This window comes from Vulpes lagopus, chromosome 8, assembly GCF_018345385.1.
Source record: "Vulpes lagopus strain Blue_001 chromosome 8, ASM1834538v1, whole genome shotgun sequence".
NCBI classification, from domain to species: domain Eukaryota; kingdom Metazoa; phylum Chordata; class Mammalia; order Carnivora; family Canidae; genus Vulpes; species Vulpes lagopus.
Genome location: NC_054831.1, coordinates 132,916,609 through 132,932,224, shown reverse-complemented (window position 1 = coordinate 132,932,224; position 15,616 = coordinate 132,916,609). Strand labels below are relative to the sequence as shown.

The 15,616-nt window shown below is 51.6% G+C and overlaps 1 protein-coding gene across 1 annotated transcript; it reads left to right on the top strand.

Annotated features, from left to right (window-relative positions):
- The first annotated feature begins 2,282 nt into the window (after positions 1-2,282).
- AADACL3 (arylacetamide deacetylase like 3) lies at positions 2,283-9,783 on the top strand. The gene is made up of 4 exons (XM_041767927.1): positions 2,283-2,463; positions 4,962-5,181; positions 6,504-6,567; positions 7,974-9,783. Exons 1-4 carry the CDS (start codon positions 2,299-2,301, stop codon positions 8,746-8,748), a joined length of 1,224 nt encoding a protein of 407 aa, XP_041623861.1. The 5' UTR covers positions 2,283-2,298; the 3' UTR covers positions 8,749-9,783.
- Positions 9,784-15,616: the final 5,833 nt, after the last annotated feature.

Sequence of the window (15,616 nt, the reverse complement as noted above, 5' to 3'; positions counted from 1 at the left end):
CGAGCCTCAGGTGGAAAGAAGTCGGGTCCCGTAATCACCGAGCGGCTTGGTTGCCCACCAGACCCGCAGACGTCTCTGTTGGGAGGGGGAGATAGGTCTTTAATCCCCTGAAAATCTGACTTACGGGGGCCATTTGTTAGAGCAGCCACCTTACTTATCCTAACATGTGCCCGAGATACGGAAGGTTCAGGGTTGACAGGTCTGTAGCCTCTCATTCGGCCCCGGCTTTTGCACGGTTTCCAGGTTGTGTTCCTCGATCTCCAGTCCCTCCCGTCGGAATCAGGCCACCTGTGTTTTCCATTTCTGGGGTGAAGTTCAGATACTTATGTTTTGTTTGTTCTATTTTTAAGATTGTATTTATTTATTTGACAGAGAATGAGAGGGAGAGAGAGAGAGAGAGAGGGAGAGAGAAGGAGAGATCGTGCACAAGTAGGGGGAGCAGCAGGCAGAGGCAGAGGGACAAGCAGAGGCAGAGGGACAAGCAGGCTCTCACCAAGCCTGGAACCGATGCAGGACTCGATCCCAGGACCCTGGGGTCATGACCTGAGCCCAAGGCAGACGCTCAACCGACGGAGCCACCCAGGTGCCTCAGATACTTATGTTTTGACAAAGAAATTCTTCCTTTTCAAAATCAGTGCCATATGGTTTCACAAACCATAAGATCCTTCTAAGCATAATGTGAGAACGGATGAGGGATTTCACGGCATAACAGTGATAAACATCTACCCAGAAAAACAGCATTCACAGAGTTGAAAGGCAAATAGAAAAAAATATCCTTAAAAATATTAATTATTATTATTATTTTTTTTACTGAACTCTAATTGCCATATGGTGTTCTATGGGTTCCAGGTGTACGATACGGAGACTCAGCAATCGCACACGTTACTCCGTGCTCGCCACATACGCGTAGTCCCCATCTGCCACCACACGAGTACTGTGATCGCAAATATTTTTGAAATCAGCGCAAGAGGATAAACAAAAATAGCGAAATAGGTAGAAGGTACAAGCGCACAAAATAAATTCGCATGAGTCCATAAAGGAAAAAAACCCAAATAACCAATAAGATATGCAACAATGTTCTATTTCACTGGGTTCACAGAGACGCGCACTGGGAGGGACGGTTATTGTCCCAACCTTAGAGTCTTGGGAGCCGAGGCTCAGGGAGGGTAAGGAACTCGTTCACGGCGAAACTGCGGGCTTGAGCAGAGCCGAGATTCAAATCCAAGTCTCACGAACGCAGGCCTTTCCTCCTGGGGCCTCCCCGCCTGCTGGGCCAGGTGAGTCCTCATTGTGGGGTCATGTGCGCGTTGCAGGATGTTGAGCAACATCCCCGGCGGCGGCGTCTACCCATGAGGTGCCGCGGGGAGGCGCATGGGGGGGGGCAGGCACCTAGGACCATGCACCTGAGGCGGGGCCATCAGGGAAGCGCTGGATGCTGACATCAATCTCCGACCCAACCTGGGAAGGCAGGTGAGCTCAGTGTTTCCTGCTTTACAGCGAAAAGGACAAAGCTCGTCTATTGGTTCCTTCATTCAATAGACATTTGCTGAGCACCCAGCAAGTAGCTGACCCTGACCCGGCCTCTGAGGAAGGGGCAGCCCCACAACTCCCGTCCTCACAGAGGCGACGTGCCACGGGCAATAAAGGAATAAGTGAAGCGTGTGGTACTTGGGGTGATAATAAAGGCCTGGAAGACAAAGTGAGGACGTGGGGCGGGGGTTGGATCAGGCAGAGGGATGCTGGAGGGGAGTTAGACCTTTAAATAAGGTGGCCAGGCCCAGCCTCCCTCAGAAGGTGGCATTTGAGCAGAGACCTGTAGGCGAGGGGTTTTGCTTGGCTGTCCGGGGAACGATGTTGCACAGAGAATAGCAGGTGCAAATGCCCTGGGGCCTCCTTGGCAGACTAAGGAATAGCAAGTGTGGCCAGAGCGGAATGAGGGGGGTGGTGGGTGCCCGCAGAGCGCAGTGGGAGGGAATGGTGTTTGTGATGTGCAGGGTGACCTCCCCAGGGCCATTTCCGGGAAGGGCGCTCCGGGACGCACACTGGGACTCCGGAGCTCTCCTTTCTAGCTGAGTCAAGCTGCATGAGCCTCTGTGTCCTCCGCATGGGCCCTGTCCTAGAACTACGTCCTCACCTGAGTCTGTGACTCACCTGGCCTGGCCAATGCTGTGGGGACGGGCAGGTGGGGAGGGCAGGGTGTGGTGTATAAGTGCGGGAGCGTCGCCGGCTCCAGCGCTGGCCCGTGGCCGTGGCTGCTCTCGCTCGGCCTCCCGTCGGGCCGCAGGCGCTGGCGCAGCGATGGCCCTGCTCCTGCTTGTCCTGCAGGCGGCCTGCGCCTTCTCCCTGGGGGTGGGGCTCTGGGTAGTCTGCAGCCACCTCCTCCGCGCCGACGTCCCCGCGGCCGTCGGCCACCCCGTGAGGCTGCGGGTCCTCCATTGCCTCCTGGAGCTGTTGATAACGTGGGTGAGTCGTGGCTTCTGTCCTCCTCCTCCCGAGGGCTGAGGGCCGGGTGGGAACGCGCGAACCGGGAGGGTCCAGCTGCGCCGACACCGCGCTCGCGGCAGCGCATTGCCCGCGTTGTCCGCGGGTCTGCACGGCCCGTGTTGGGTAACGCATTAGCCAACAGGTTCCCGAGCCCTCGGGGGTGTTGCTCAAGCTGCGCCGGGCTCACAGCCACCAAAGGAAAAGATGATTTACTTCCTCAGTTAAGAGGAAAAAAAGAAAAAAACCCACCCTTGCTCTGCTCGCCCTGCTTCCTGTCCGCACAGCGCGCACAGACCCCGACGTGCTGTCGAGTTAGGAGCGAGTTATTCTGAAGTTCGAGCCCCATCACCTCCTACCTGTTGGAACCAGGGACAGCAAAGAGACACGCGGCCAATTCGCAAATTAGTACAAATGAGCAAAACTGCAGAATGTGAGCTTAGATGACCTGTCTCTCTACGTCTTGTCACCTTGGAGAGACGGGCAACCATTCATAGGACACGGTCGGGTGCTGCGCTTGGTTCCTGGGGTGTGTATTTAATACAACAGATACAAACGGATCCTGGGGGATCCGCATCAACGTTGCCCACGGGGACCGGTGGTGACGCTGGGACTCCAGAAGGTTAGGTGAGGAAGAGCGATTGCCAGTGCTCAGGAGGAGAGGGACCCGCAGGTGGATGATTCCTACCCACGGGGTCGGCGTCTAGAAAAGCGGGAGACTCGATCTGTCGTGGTTTTCCTGGCCTTGGCCCTCATAGTCCGTAGTCTGGGTTCCCAAATGTTGTGGCTCGGTTTCCCCATCTGCAGAAAAGGGGGAAATAACAGAAGAGGGGGAAATAACCGGCAGCGTGGCTCCGGGGAGGGAAGCCATCCCACGTGCGGGTTAGGATACCTGGTGCAGAGCAAGCCCTCAATTAGTATCAGCCTTACTGCTATTTATTTGTTGATTTTTAAAAATTTAAATATTTTATTTATTTATTCATGAGAGACACAGAGAGAGGGGCAGACATGCAGGCAGAGGGAGAAGCAGGCTCCATGCAGGAGCCTGATGTGGGACTCGATCCCGGGACTCTGGGGTTACGCTCTGGGCCGAAGGCAGAGGCCCATCGCGGACTCCCGCTACCCCCGGCGCCCCTGGTTTGGTTCTTTTCTACAAAGATGTGTCGCGTGACCGCTATGTGTCGCCCGCCGGTCCTCGCTGTGGGGTCAAGGATGGACAAGAGAAAGGAAGTCCCAGACAGAGCCTAAGTCAGGGCAGTGTCGGTGGGGGGACAGTGAGAAGCAGCAAACCCGCTATGAACACGCTGATTTGCAGGCGGCAGGTGCGAGGAGGCGCGGGGCATGGGCAGGGGGTGCGGCAGGGCTTCTGAGGCCAAGGTTCCCCGAATCCCCAAGGGCGCCCAAAGGCGAGGGGTCTCTCAGTTTGGAGGGAGGTAAAAGTCTCTCCACGTTCACCGGCTCTGCAGGAAGCGTGGCGTCCCCTTCCGTGAGGAGTGAGGGCCACCGGCCGCGTGGCGACCGCAGCGGCCGAGGCTCTGTTAAGCGAGGGGAAGCACAGACACCTTCAGAGCGTGCGGCGTCTGCTGCAGATATTGCGAGCAGCTGTGCGCGCCTCGTTTCTTCGAGCTTGTAATAGTGCTGACGGGCCACCAGCTCTTGCCACTCGGTGTCCTGACCAGGAGGCGCAGGCCCCATCCCCCCGCACGCCTACCTACCTGTTCCGAGGACTACGATTGAAGAACCATCACCTTCCTCTGTAATCCCACGTGTTCTACGCGTCGAAAACATTGTGTGTGAGGTCCACGGGCATCACTGAAAGCCCAAGTGGCCTTGGCGCAGAGCGAGGGTGCCCGGGGCGGAGCACTTCGTCTATTTTTACTTTTTGTTATGCGACTTCCAGACCTACCGCAAAGAAGATAAGACTACTGTAGAGACGCCCTGTGCTCCCACCCCCGGCACTGGCTGCCGCCTCCTGGCCAAGCTTGTTTCACCTGTGACCCCCCCCCACTCCCTCCTTCCCATTTCTTAGGAAGCAGATCTTGGGTCTCATATTTTATCCAAAAGGTTTCAGTAGGTATCTCTTAAAGACAAGAACCCTTCCCCTTTTAAAAAACAACCACAATGCAGTTATCAGGCCCTAATAGCAACTAGCGCTTGGAATGGCCATGCTGGCCAGGCTAGTCCGGGAGGGCGTCCCTGGGAAAGCGAGGTCATGTCCAGGTCACGGTGGGGGGCGTTCCGGGTTAGAGGGACCCCGGTGGGGTGGCCAGAAGCCTGGTTGGAGACGCTGGCTGTCAGGTGTCCGGGGGAGAGAGGATGAGGGGCAATGTAGGCCGAGGTGGGGTGGGGCTACTGCAGGTGCCTTCGGGCCCATGGGGCGGAGCAGGGCTGTGGTCCTGTCTGCCCTCCAGCCAGCCCCCCCCCTGCTGTGTCACACCCTGAGACCCTTCCTGCCTCATTCCCTCTTCTCTCGCCAACAGGGGACGATTCTCGAGAAGCTGAGAATCTGTTCCATGCCCCAATTTGTCCGTTTCGTGCATGATCTGGTGCCACTCAAGGAGGATCCAGATGTCGTGGTCACCGATCTCCGCTTCGGGACGGTCCCCGTGAAGCTGTACCAGCCCAAGGGGTTGTCCTCCTGCACCCCCAGGCCTGGCATCGTCTTCTACCACGGAGGCGGGGCAGTCATGGGGAGCCTGAGTAAGAATCCTTCCCTTAGACGCCCACCTGTCGTGGGGCAGCCTCGGAGCAGGGCTGGGGGGCACCCACCTTCCAGCAGGAGGCCACAATCCCGTCACCCTCCCGGCGGCGATGAGCTGGGCTAGGACAGGGCACATCCAGAGGGTTAGCGGGTCCCGGATCATTCCGGTGGCAAAGATACGGAATGTCTTGCTCCCTTTCTGGAAGTAAGGAGGCCTGTGTATGGAATATTATATATATATATATATACGCACATAACCCATGTCTGTGTATCTGTGAACCCGTGTGTATCTGTGTATATCCATGAAGTTCACACGACATAAAATTGACCGCTTTATTTATTTTTTAAAGATTTTATTTATTTATTCACGAGAGACAGAGAGAGAGGCAGAGACACAGGCAGAGGGAGAAACAGGCTCCATGCAGGGAGCCTGACGTGGGACTCGATCCCGGGAACCCAGGGTCACACCCTGGGCGAGGGCAGGTGCTCAACCACTGAGCCACCCGGGCTGCCCCTAAAATTGACCACTTTAAACGGTACAGTTCTGTGGCATTTAGTACGTGCACAGTGGTCTACAACCACCACCTCTATTTACTTGGAAATGATTTTTTTTTAAAGTAAAACACAAACAAACAAAAAAGCACATGCTTTTGTTTCATGCCTGGTATTGCCCGGGACATATTCTGGTCCAGACAGGAGAACCAGAAATGTGAGCAAAGCTAATGAGAGGAAAAACTCACAACTGAGACCACTTTACAGTCTTCACCTCCCCTACACGGGTGCCCCATGAATTCGGGGCGGGGACACTTTCATTTGGTTCCAGCCCTGCCTTCTAAACGAATGCCAGCGGCCACTGCAGGAGCCTTGGAGAAGTAAAGGACTGAACGCAGCCGTGGGTTCGGTTTGGCCTGCGTGTCGATGGGCCGTACGTGATCTTGCTAACAGTTGCTGATCCCCCGGCAGGCAGCGCGGCTGCACCTTCCGCGCGTTGTCGAGCCCCGCACGGCCCTGCTCTTACTGTTGTGTCCCCTCCAGGGAGGCCTCGGGCGGGGAGGACGCGCCGCACGTGCCGCTGGCCCAACAGCTCGTGGATCTTCCAAAGGAACTGCAGTCGCTGGGGGGCGAGCGACGCGAAGGGGCAGTTGTGGGGACAGGAGGGCCGAGGAGAAAGCCTAGGAAGCGGGGAGGTGGTCTGCGAAGCTCATTAGGATGAGCCCGGGTCTCCCGCAGACGGGCGGCGGGGAGAAGGGGCAGCCCGAGGTGGCGGCGGGGCGGGAAGCCACTGCCTCCGGGTGGACGCCAGAGCCCTTCTGTTTTCTAGAAACCCACTATGCCATCTGCCTTCATCTGTGCAAGAAGAGTGGCTCCGTGGTTCTAGCGGTGGGGTGAGTACGGGGAAGGGGGCTGGAGCTGGGTGCTGGGTGGGAGGCGGGACGGGGGCAGGTGGGGACCCGGAGGGACACGGGGACTCCAGGGCAGGGGAGGGGCTGTGAGCAGCCTCAAGGAGAAGTCTGGAGCCTCCAAGGGGCCTTGGTGGACACGGCGCAGGGGACACCGGGATGGCCCTTCCCTGAGCCTCCACATCAGGCACACTGAATACGCGTGACCGGCTGTCCCTGGGGTGCTGTGGCTCCTTCCCCACCCCAGCCCCGGGCACACGGTCCCACGGGCACAGGTGGTCCCTCCTCGTTAATCTTCCCTGCAGTTGCCTTTAACCGCACAGGCCATAAAGAAGTACCATTGTCTTGGCAGGAATACATTTCCCTTGTGGCACAGCTGGCTGAATAAGAGTGAGAAAGTACAGGAATCGGTCCTGGATGAGGGAGCGGGACCCGGGGACACCACTCACGTTATAGTTCTCTGCTCCAGGGGGGAGGACGTCTTGATCCAGGTGGTGGCCACGATACTCCTTACAGCTCTGGTGGGGCTGAACGCGACGTCGTGGGCCAGCAAATTTCTGCAAGAAAATTATTTTATGAATCCGAGGTAGACAAGGTCTTGGGGTTGAAACCTTGCTGCCCCAGCATGAACTCAGGGTAGTTTAAAACAGGAGGCATCATAATGGAAAAAGTTCGTTGAGCCCATAGAATATATATATATATATATATTTTTTTTTTTTTTTGAGATGGTAGCATTTCTCACGACACCCAGATTTCTGGAATCTCTTGAAAAATAAGGAGGGCCTAGTGTGCCAGGTGGTGGGCCTGCATGGCAGCTACCTGAGCATGGAGCTCCCACAGTCTCCTGGCGCATCTGCCGTGCAGCAATGGTCCGGAGGGGACTCGCCGGCCTGGGGGAGACCCACGCGCCAACTGCTGCACCCAGTGGTGCTTAGACCTTACAAGCTCCTCCCATAAAACCCGCGAGCAGGGCAGGGCTACTGAGAGTGGAAACCCAGGCAGACCTGGAATTGCTCATAAAAGAACCGTAAGAGGCGACGAGTGTGAGCCAAGGACGCACCAGCAGGTAGGTTCAGAAAGATGGGTTCGTGTTTGATGATTGGTAAGTTGTTGGCCAATAGGTGAACGACAGGGCTCTTGTGGTCACCGCCTGCGCCCCAAAGGGGCATCGAGGCAGATGGAGCAGCAGCCACCACTCACCGAGCCTAGGTGCCAGGCGCTGTGGTCCTCACGTCTATCACTTCACTTGAACCTCATACCTTAACATACCTGCTCGGGCTTCCGCAGGAGAAGTTAATGGAAGAAATTTGGCCTACGGGACGCTAGCCAGGGGTATTTTGGGCTCTGCTAGGTGCTGGGTGTAAACTGTTGTTTCTCGATTCCTCTTCTAGATACCGCAAGTTGCCCCAGCATAAGTTCCCGGTGGCGCTAACAGACTGCTTCGCCGCCACCACCCACTTCCTGAAGTCCCTGAAGGTGTACGGGGTGGACCCAGATCGGGTCGTGGTCTGCGGTGACAGCGTGGGAGGGGCAGTGGCAACGGTAGTCTGTCAAAAGTTTTTGGGCTGCCCGGATCTCCCCAAGATCCGTGCTCAGATCCTGATCTATGCCCAACTCCAGGCTGTGCATTTCCAGCTCCCCTCCTATCAGCAGAACAAGAACGTCCCGCTGGCCAGTCGAGACTTTGCCTTCTACTGCTGGCACCATTACCTGGATATCAAGCCCTCCTGGAAAAGCACGGTCCTGAAAGGCGCCCACTTGCCTGCCGAAGTCTGGGAAAAGTATAGAAAATGGTTGGGCACTGAAAATATCCCAGAGAGGTTTAAGAAGAGACCCTACCGGCCAGTGCTCCCAGAGCCCCTCAATGAGGCTGCCTATCTGGAGACAAGCCTCGCTCTGGATTTATTGAACTCACCCCTGATTGCGGAAGATGAGGTCATATCTCAGCTCCCCGAGGCTTGCATTGTGAGCTGTGAGTACGACCTTCTCCGGGACGATTCGCTGTTGTACAAGAAGCGGTTGGAGGACCTGGGGGTCCCGGTGACTTGGTACCACATGGAGGATGGTTTCCATGGGGTGCTTAGCACCTTAGACATGGGGTGTTTGCAATTCCCCTGCTCCACGAGGATTCTGGATTCCCTAGTCCATTTCCTAAAGAGGTTGTGATCACCTTTCCTTCCTGCTGGAGCTACGAGAGTACACATTCCACCAGCTTCTAGTTCCCCGGCAGGGCTCTCTATGGTGACGTAGGTGATGCTGAGCGGGGCTAGGGAGGGGGTCGAGGTTGCCATGGCCTTCTTGCTTCAGGTTCTAGAACTGTGGAATGCAGCTTTCTGATGCCTGAAGGGAGAGCAGTAGGAGAGACCGGTTTGGGGGGAGGGTGGCGCTCTGTTCACGATCACCATTGGGAAAATTGGGGCTGACGGTCTGCAGCGGGCACCTGAGAGTGAACCATCAAGTAGGGCTTCCCCAGGAGCGTTCAGGTTGGTCTAGGCTGCGAGGAGCAGGAGCGTCACACGGCGACAGCTGGCTTTGGAATGAAGCAGGGACGTCATGTGCAGTCCCAAGGGCTTTCTTCAGTCCAGCTCAGAGGATGGGGCTCTGGTGTTCTCGATGGCCGGTGGAGGTGGAGAAACAGGTGTCCCTCTCCTCCCCTGGGTACACAGTGACATTTCCCCTGCTATTCCTCTGCCTCTGAGCTCGGAATCTTAACTGTCTGGGCAGGAAGAGTTAGGAGAGAAAGGATAGGTTTCCCATAATGGTTGGCACCTAGGGGCAGATGAAGACAGCCCAGAGCCGCCTGACGGGGGTGCCCTGGAGCTCTCGGAGTCCAAGGAGCCAGAGGGACTGAAGATGTGTCAGCAAAAACGATTTCTGTTTTAAGACATGGAACCAACTCAAACTGGCCTAAATCAGAGAAAGAACCTATTGGTAGCTGTGAGTTCCAGGGATAAATCAGGTGGGGTTTGATCCAGAAACTCAAACAGTGCCACCAGCTGCCTTTTCCTCTTTCCTCCGTCCTGCGCTCCTTTGCATTTACTTCCCCGTCGCCTCTGCCTGTGAGGGCCCTGAGCACACTTACATTCTCCGGAGTCAAGTCCGTCATTATAGACTTGCCTCATTCCCAGTCATCCCAGCAGAAACCACATTGTAACTCGATGGCTCTGTGGGTTCTCTGAGGGGTGTGTCCAGTCGCCACAACCGAGGGGATGGAATGGTTTGACCCAGGCTAAGCCCCGAGCTGGAGTGGAGGGTGGGGTCAATTCTACCCATGCTTGGGCAGAACAGGAGGGAGGGAGGGAGGACTTTCCTCACATCAGCACTTAGCTCCGCTGGGTGGTTATCAAAGCTTCCTCTGCCGCAGAAGCTAAGTGAACCCGGAGCCAGAGTACTTGGAAATGGCAGGAGATGTCAAGGAGTACGAGGCAAGGTGACCACTTGTCCCTGAGGAATAAATATTCCCAGGAAAGGGCTGGTGCAAGTTCCCAGGCTGGTCCTACCTGATCTTCTGGAGGCCCTGCTCCTAGTTGGCTACAGGTTTTCGTAGGCTGAGGCCCAGGTTTACTGCACAGAGGCCCCTATGCATGCCCTTAACTTGCTTGCAGTTGAATGTTTGTGCTGAAACGTGGGGCAAAGAGGAATCCCATTTGGTGGCTTCTGGATCCATTCATGGCAGGCCAGTAGGTGTCTTTGTCGGAGAAATAGGAACCACTCGCTGAAGGCGCTTCATCTGGTGGCCACTCAGCTGTTGAGCAGCACTGAGATCTAAGGAGCATGGTCCCTTCTAGAAGAGGTCTGTGGGTTGAGTCTGGGTAGGCTCCTCTCCTGGAGTGTGGTCCTCATTGCTTCATTCCATCTCTGGACATAGGCGGAGGGACCGGGCTGACCTTCTGGGGAGTTGGGTGGCTAGCTCAGCGGGGTGCTGAGGAGCGTGTGAGCCGCTCGAAGAGCGTTCCTAGAGGAGATGAGTCGGCTACATTTTCAGGACTGGAAGTATCTCTGGATTTAAATTTCTACTTCACTGTGATGAGAAAACAGCTATTTCGAGTTGCTGCCCAGGCATTCTACGGCATGACAACCCTGCTCCACAGTCTGGACATGTAGATAAAAACCTCAAGTTTAGAATTCCTGCCATAAGTTCCCACTTTACTTTTCCCAGGGCACCTTTTAAAATAGCCACTTAGGGCCACACCCTCAAGAAGTGAGTGATCTCTGCCCCAGCCACGTAATCCGTAGCAGGTGCTTTCTACCCTGCTCTCTCTCCTGCTCGCTTGAGACCTGAGATAGAGGACTGCCCTTCCCTTGGCTCATAGCACCCCCAATTCTGTTTCTGGGATCTGTAAGCAATAAAACTCATGAGTCTATTACGTTCTTGTGAGTGTATTGAAACTGCACCTTCCATCAAAACAACCCCGGGTTTCCACTTCCCCAAGGTGGGAGCTGGGATGCTGAGGGAGCTACGTGCCAACCCCACATGGGTAGCTTATTTCTCCTCATTCAGCAGGTCGTGATCTGCATATTTTAATTTAATATGCCAGCTATTACATTTAATTATTAAATTTAATTATTAGATTTAATTTAATACGCCCCCACAACACACTTGTTTGTCCCTTACATGAATTGTACAAAGTAGGTATTCTTAGACCCATTTAATAGATGAGGAAATGGAGGCCCAGAGCCATTAATAATACTGCTTATTTCCTGTTAGGTTCAAGGATGTGTCATTGGCCGGGTACTGTGCATTGCAACCCTGATCCATCTGACAACACCTCCTTTCTGTTGTGTCCCGTGGCCCATTAGCTCTTTCCTTTTCCATCATTCAGAATTAAAATAAAAGACTCAACTGAGCCATATGAGCTTATTTGAGTCCTTTGCCATCCCCTTAGGTGTCTGCTATTGTTTGATCTGAGTCAGGTTGATGGAGCCAGGTATTTTTTTTGCCACCTGGTTTCCTTTACCGTTTTGACTGTAGCTTTGTCAAAGTCTGAATGACTTTAGAACTGGTCACTGTAGCCGCGGTGCCCAGCTAATACCAGCTCAGGGCGATCGGACAACTACATACTATTAAGCCCTGACACTGTCCAAGTGTTTCCTCAGTAAATTCCCAGGACTTCCCTGAAAAGATCTACCAGTTAGGCCAGGGCAAACGTCGTCTGATAAGGGACAATGTGTTGCATCCCAAATTGCTCTCATTCGTCAGTAGGCAACTGAGGACAAAGTTCTAAAACAAAGTTGGAAAATGGGCAAAATTCGTCTCTCCTGCTCTTCTCCCCACTTCCTTTTTGGTGTCTCCCTCAGGGTTCTCCACACCCCCACTCAGGACCTGCCTGCCTTTCTGGCCCCAAGCCTTGTCTCCCTCTCTGCCTGCACTCCCTGCTCCAGAGTGACTGCTGGCTCTCTGTTATCCCTGGCCAGTCAGGCTAGGTTAGGTTTTGCCACAATGACAAGTGGCCCCATGGTCTCAGTGGCTTATGACAGTAAAGGTCTAATTCCTGCTCACATTACACATCACACGGCCTTCACGGGTCAGCTGGAGCTCTGCTCCACAATTGTCTTCTCCAGCTTCCAGGCTGATGGAGCAGCCTCTCTGTTAAATGTCTCCAGTCTCATGGCAGAGGAGACAAGAATATGGCAAATCACATGTTGGCTCCTCAAGCTTCTGGTCATCTTCCTTTGGCCAAGTCATGCAGCCATGCCTGACCTTGTTGAGATGGAGAAGCATCATTCTCCCCAGAGAGGGGCATCAGATATTGTTTGGACAATATTACAGCTTACCATGCTCTCAATCATAAGATTTCCATTATACCTTAAAAAATTAATTTTAAATTATATAAGTAATACACAAAGATATTCTTTTCATTTCCTTTTTCTAGAAGATCATTTATTTGAGAAAGAGAGAAAAAGCAAGCAAGAGAGAGAGAGAGAGAGAGAGAAGATGAGTGGGGGGAGGGGAAGAGAGAGAGGGGGAAGAAGCAGACTCCCCACTGCGCAGGGAGCCCGATATGGGGCTTGATCCCAGGATCCTGGGATCATGACCTGAGCCGAAGGCAGATGCTTAACCGACTGAGCCACCCAGGTGCCCCTAAAAGATTTCTTTTTTTATTTTAGAGAGAGAGAGAGAGAGAAAGAGCAAACTCTGCCCTGAGCATAAAGCCAGACACAGGGCTCGATCTCACAACCCTGAGATCATGACCTGAGCAGAAATCAAGAGTCAGATGCTTAACCAACTGAGCTACCCAGGCTTCACAATATTATCTTGTTAAATAAAACCTTCAAATACTGGAGATAAGGCTAACAGTCATTTTTGATCACCCTTCCTTCACTCTCTCCGCTTATAGCTGGTGGTACCCACTGTCACCTTTTTGACAGAGGGTGGTCTTCCAATCCTTTAAAGCCTTTTCTATGCTTTTACATACGCAGATATGTAAAGTATTATTTTGTGGGATGACTTTGCATATATTGGTACATAAAAGTATTATTCTGTACATGTTGTGACACTTGAATGTTTTCAATCAATGATACACATTAGAAGTCTAGCCTAGTAAACAATATAAATTTATCTTACTCCTTTTAGCTACTGCATAGTATTCCCTGATGTGGCTATTTTATAGTTCTTAGCCATTCCCAAGTGGTAGACACTTTTGATCTCTTTCTAGTTTTTCATAAATAAATCCACGGTAAATGTGTTGGCACATGCCCCCTTCTGCATGTGTGATTCTGTGATGGATTCAAGGAGAACTGTTAACTGGGCACATTTTAAATGTTGGTGGATGCTACCGAGATGTCTGTCCCATTCCCTTTCCCCAGAAGATCTCAACTGGGAGAGAAATCATTGGATTATAACCATCAATCCCAAAGGCAAAAAGAAAATCAATTGGCTTGAGAATCAGCTGGGTGAGACCAAGTTGGTATGGCACGCTTGTATTTTATTTTATTTATTTATTTATTAAATTTTATTTATTTATTCATGAAAGACACACACACACAGAGGCAGAGACATAGGTAGAGGGAGAAGCAGGCTCCATGCAGGAAGCCTGATGTGGGACCCCGGGATCACGCCCTGAGCCAAAGCTAGATGCTCAACCACATGTTTGTATTTTAAAAAGGAAAGTTCCTTCACTCAAATGAACTTCTACAAGAGTCAGTTGAAGAGTTGGGGCAGACTGCAACATTGTTGGTTTGGTGCCTCCAAAACATCTTTGCATCCCATAGAAGAAAGCAAAGGATGCCAAAGCCAGCAGATTGGCTCCTCATTCCCACGGTTGCCATGGCTTGCTCTATTCCCTGGCTAGAATATCTCTGCCCCAACATCGTAGCTGGTTGTCTTGCGAATTACTGCACAGAGTTGAATCAGATAAGACAGTGTGTGGTTCCATTTCAAGGCATTTCCAGTCATAAGAAAAAGCCCTCATATTTTCCAACTTCCCAGATATGCTCCTCTATCATAGGGAAAGGATTTTGTCACTAAAATAAACTTGGCTTAGGCACAAAGGGAAGAAGGAACTGAATATTTATCTACTCCTTATTGTGACAGGCATCTTATGAAGTGTTTTATAGATGACATTTCATTGCATTCTCATAATCTCATGGTGCACATGGTATTCATTCCCAGGTTTTAGATTAGGAAACCAAGGTTGACTTGGGCAATCTTGAAGTTCAAGCCAAATGTGTCTGAGTTCCAAGTCTAACACCCACCACCATTATCTTCTCTGTGAAGTGACCCAAAGCAGATTGGTCATCTTCAAGAAGTGTTTCTAGGCCATGCTGGACCAGGAAGGGAGAAGTCAATCCACGATCTCTCTCTCCGGACTCATCTTAGGTTCTGCTTTCTTTGGAAAGCCAAGCAGGGTTAGGTCCTTCTCAGAGCTTGCAGAGCTTGCTGTAGTTCCTTTAACAGAGTGCTAGGCACACAGTATTGGGATCATACAATGACCAAAAATGTTTGCTCCTAAACTAGATGGACGTGATCTCCAATTTCTAATGTCCACAAGTGATTAGAAAAGCAAATGACAGTCATCTCTGCAGGAGGATAATGTCATCCTACATTATTTTTGCAAATAATTTTTCAGGTACCAGGTACATAGAAAAGAAAAACTAGCAAAAAGAAGGCACAGAAACAACAGCTTTTTTTTTTTTTTTAAAAAGGAGGGCCCCTGGGTGGCTCAACTGGAAGAGCATGTGAATTTTGATCTTGGGGTTGTGAGTTTGAGACCCACATTGGGTGTAGAGAGTAAATAAAAAATAAAAGTAGTCATATGCAGTAGAATAGTTATGCTTACTACGTCCAAGGAGATAAAATCTACATAAATATATTTATGCATATAATCTATATAAGTAGAATAGGTAAATCTATACACAATTTATAAATATAATCTGTACATTTAAATACAATATATAAGTATAATCTATAAATCTATAGATTTGAAAATTTGGAAGGCAAAAAGTGGTAATTTAAAAATTCAAAAGGTAGGGGGTGCCTGGGTGGTTCAGTCAGTTGGGCATCTGACTCTTGGTTTCAGCTCAGATCATCATCTCGGAGTCATGGGATCAAACCCTGTGTTGGGCTCTGTGCTCAGTGGGGAGTTGGCTTGAGATTCTCTCTCTCTGTCTCCCTGCTCCCTCTCTTTCTCTCTCTGAAATAAATAAATTAAAAATTTAAAATGTAGAAAAATTAAAAATTTAGAACTGTAAATATGCCATGTCTATGAATCGAACAGAAATATTAGAGCTGAGAAATGCAACAGTGGAACTAAAAATCCACTGGGTGGGTTTAATTGTACCCTTTAAGAGAGAGGATATGTGAGCTGGAATACAGGTCAGAAGAAACTATTCAGAATCAAGCACAAAGAGACAAAAGGTAGAAAACACAGGGGAGGGAACAAGAGGCATTGAGAAGTGCAGTGAGGTGTAGCAAATATGTAACTGGTGCCCCAGAAAGCAAAGAGAAAGAAAGGAGGCAATAGCGATATTTGAACATAGAATGGCTGAGAATTTCCTAAAATGATTGAAAGATTAAGCATTACATCAATATATA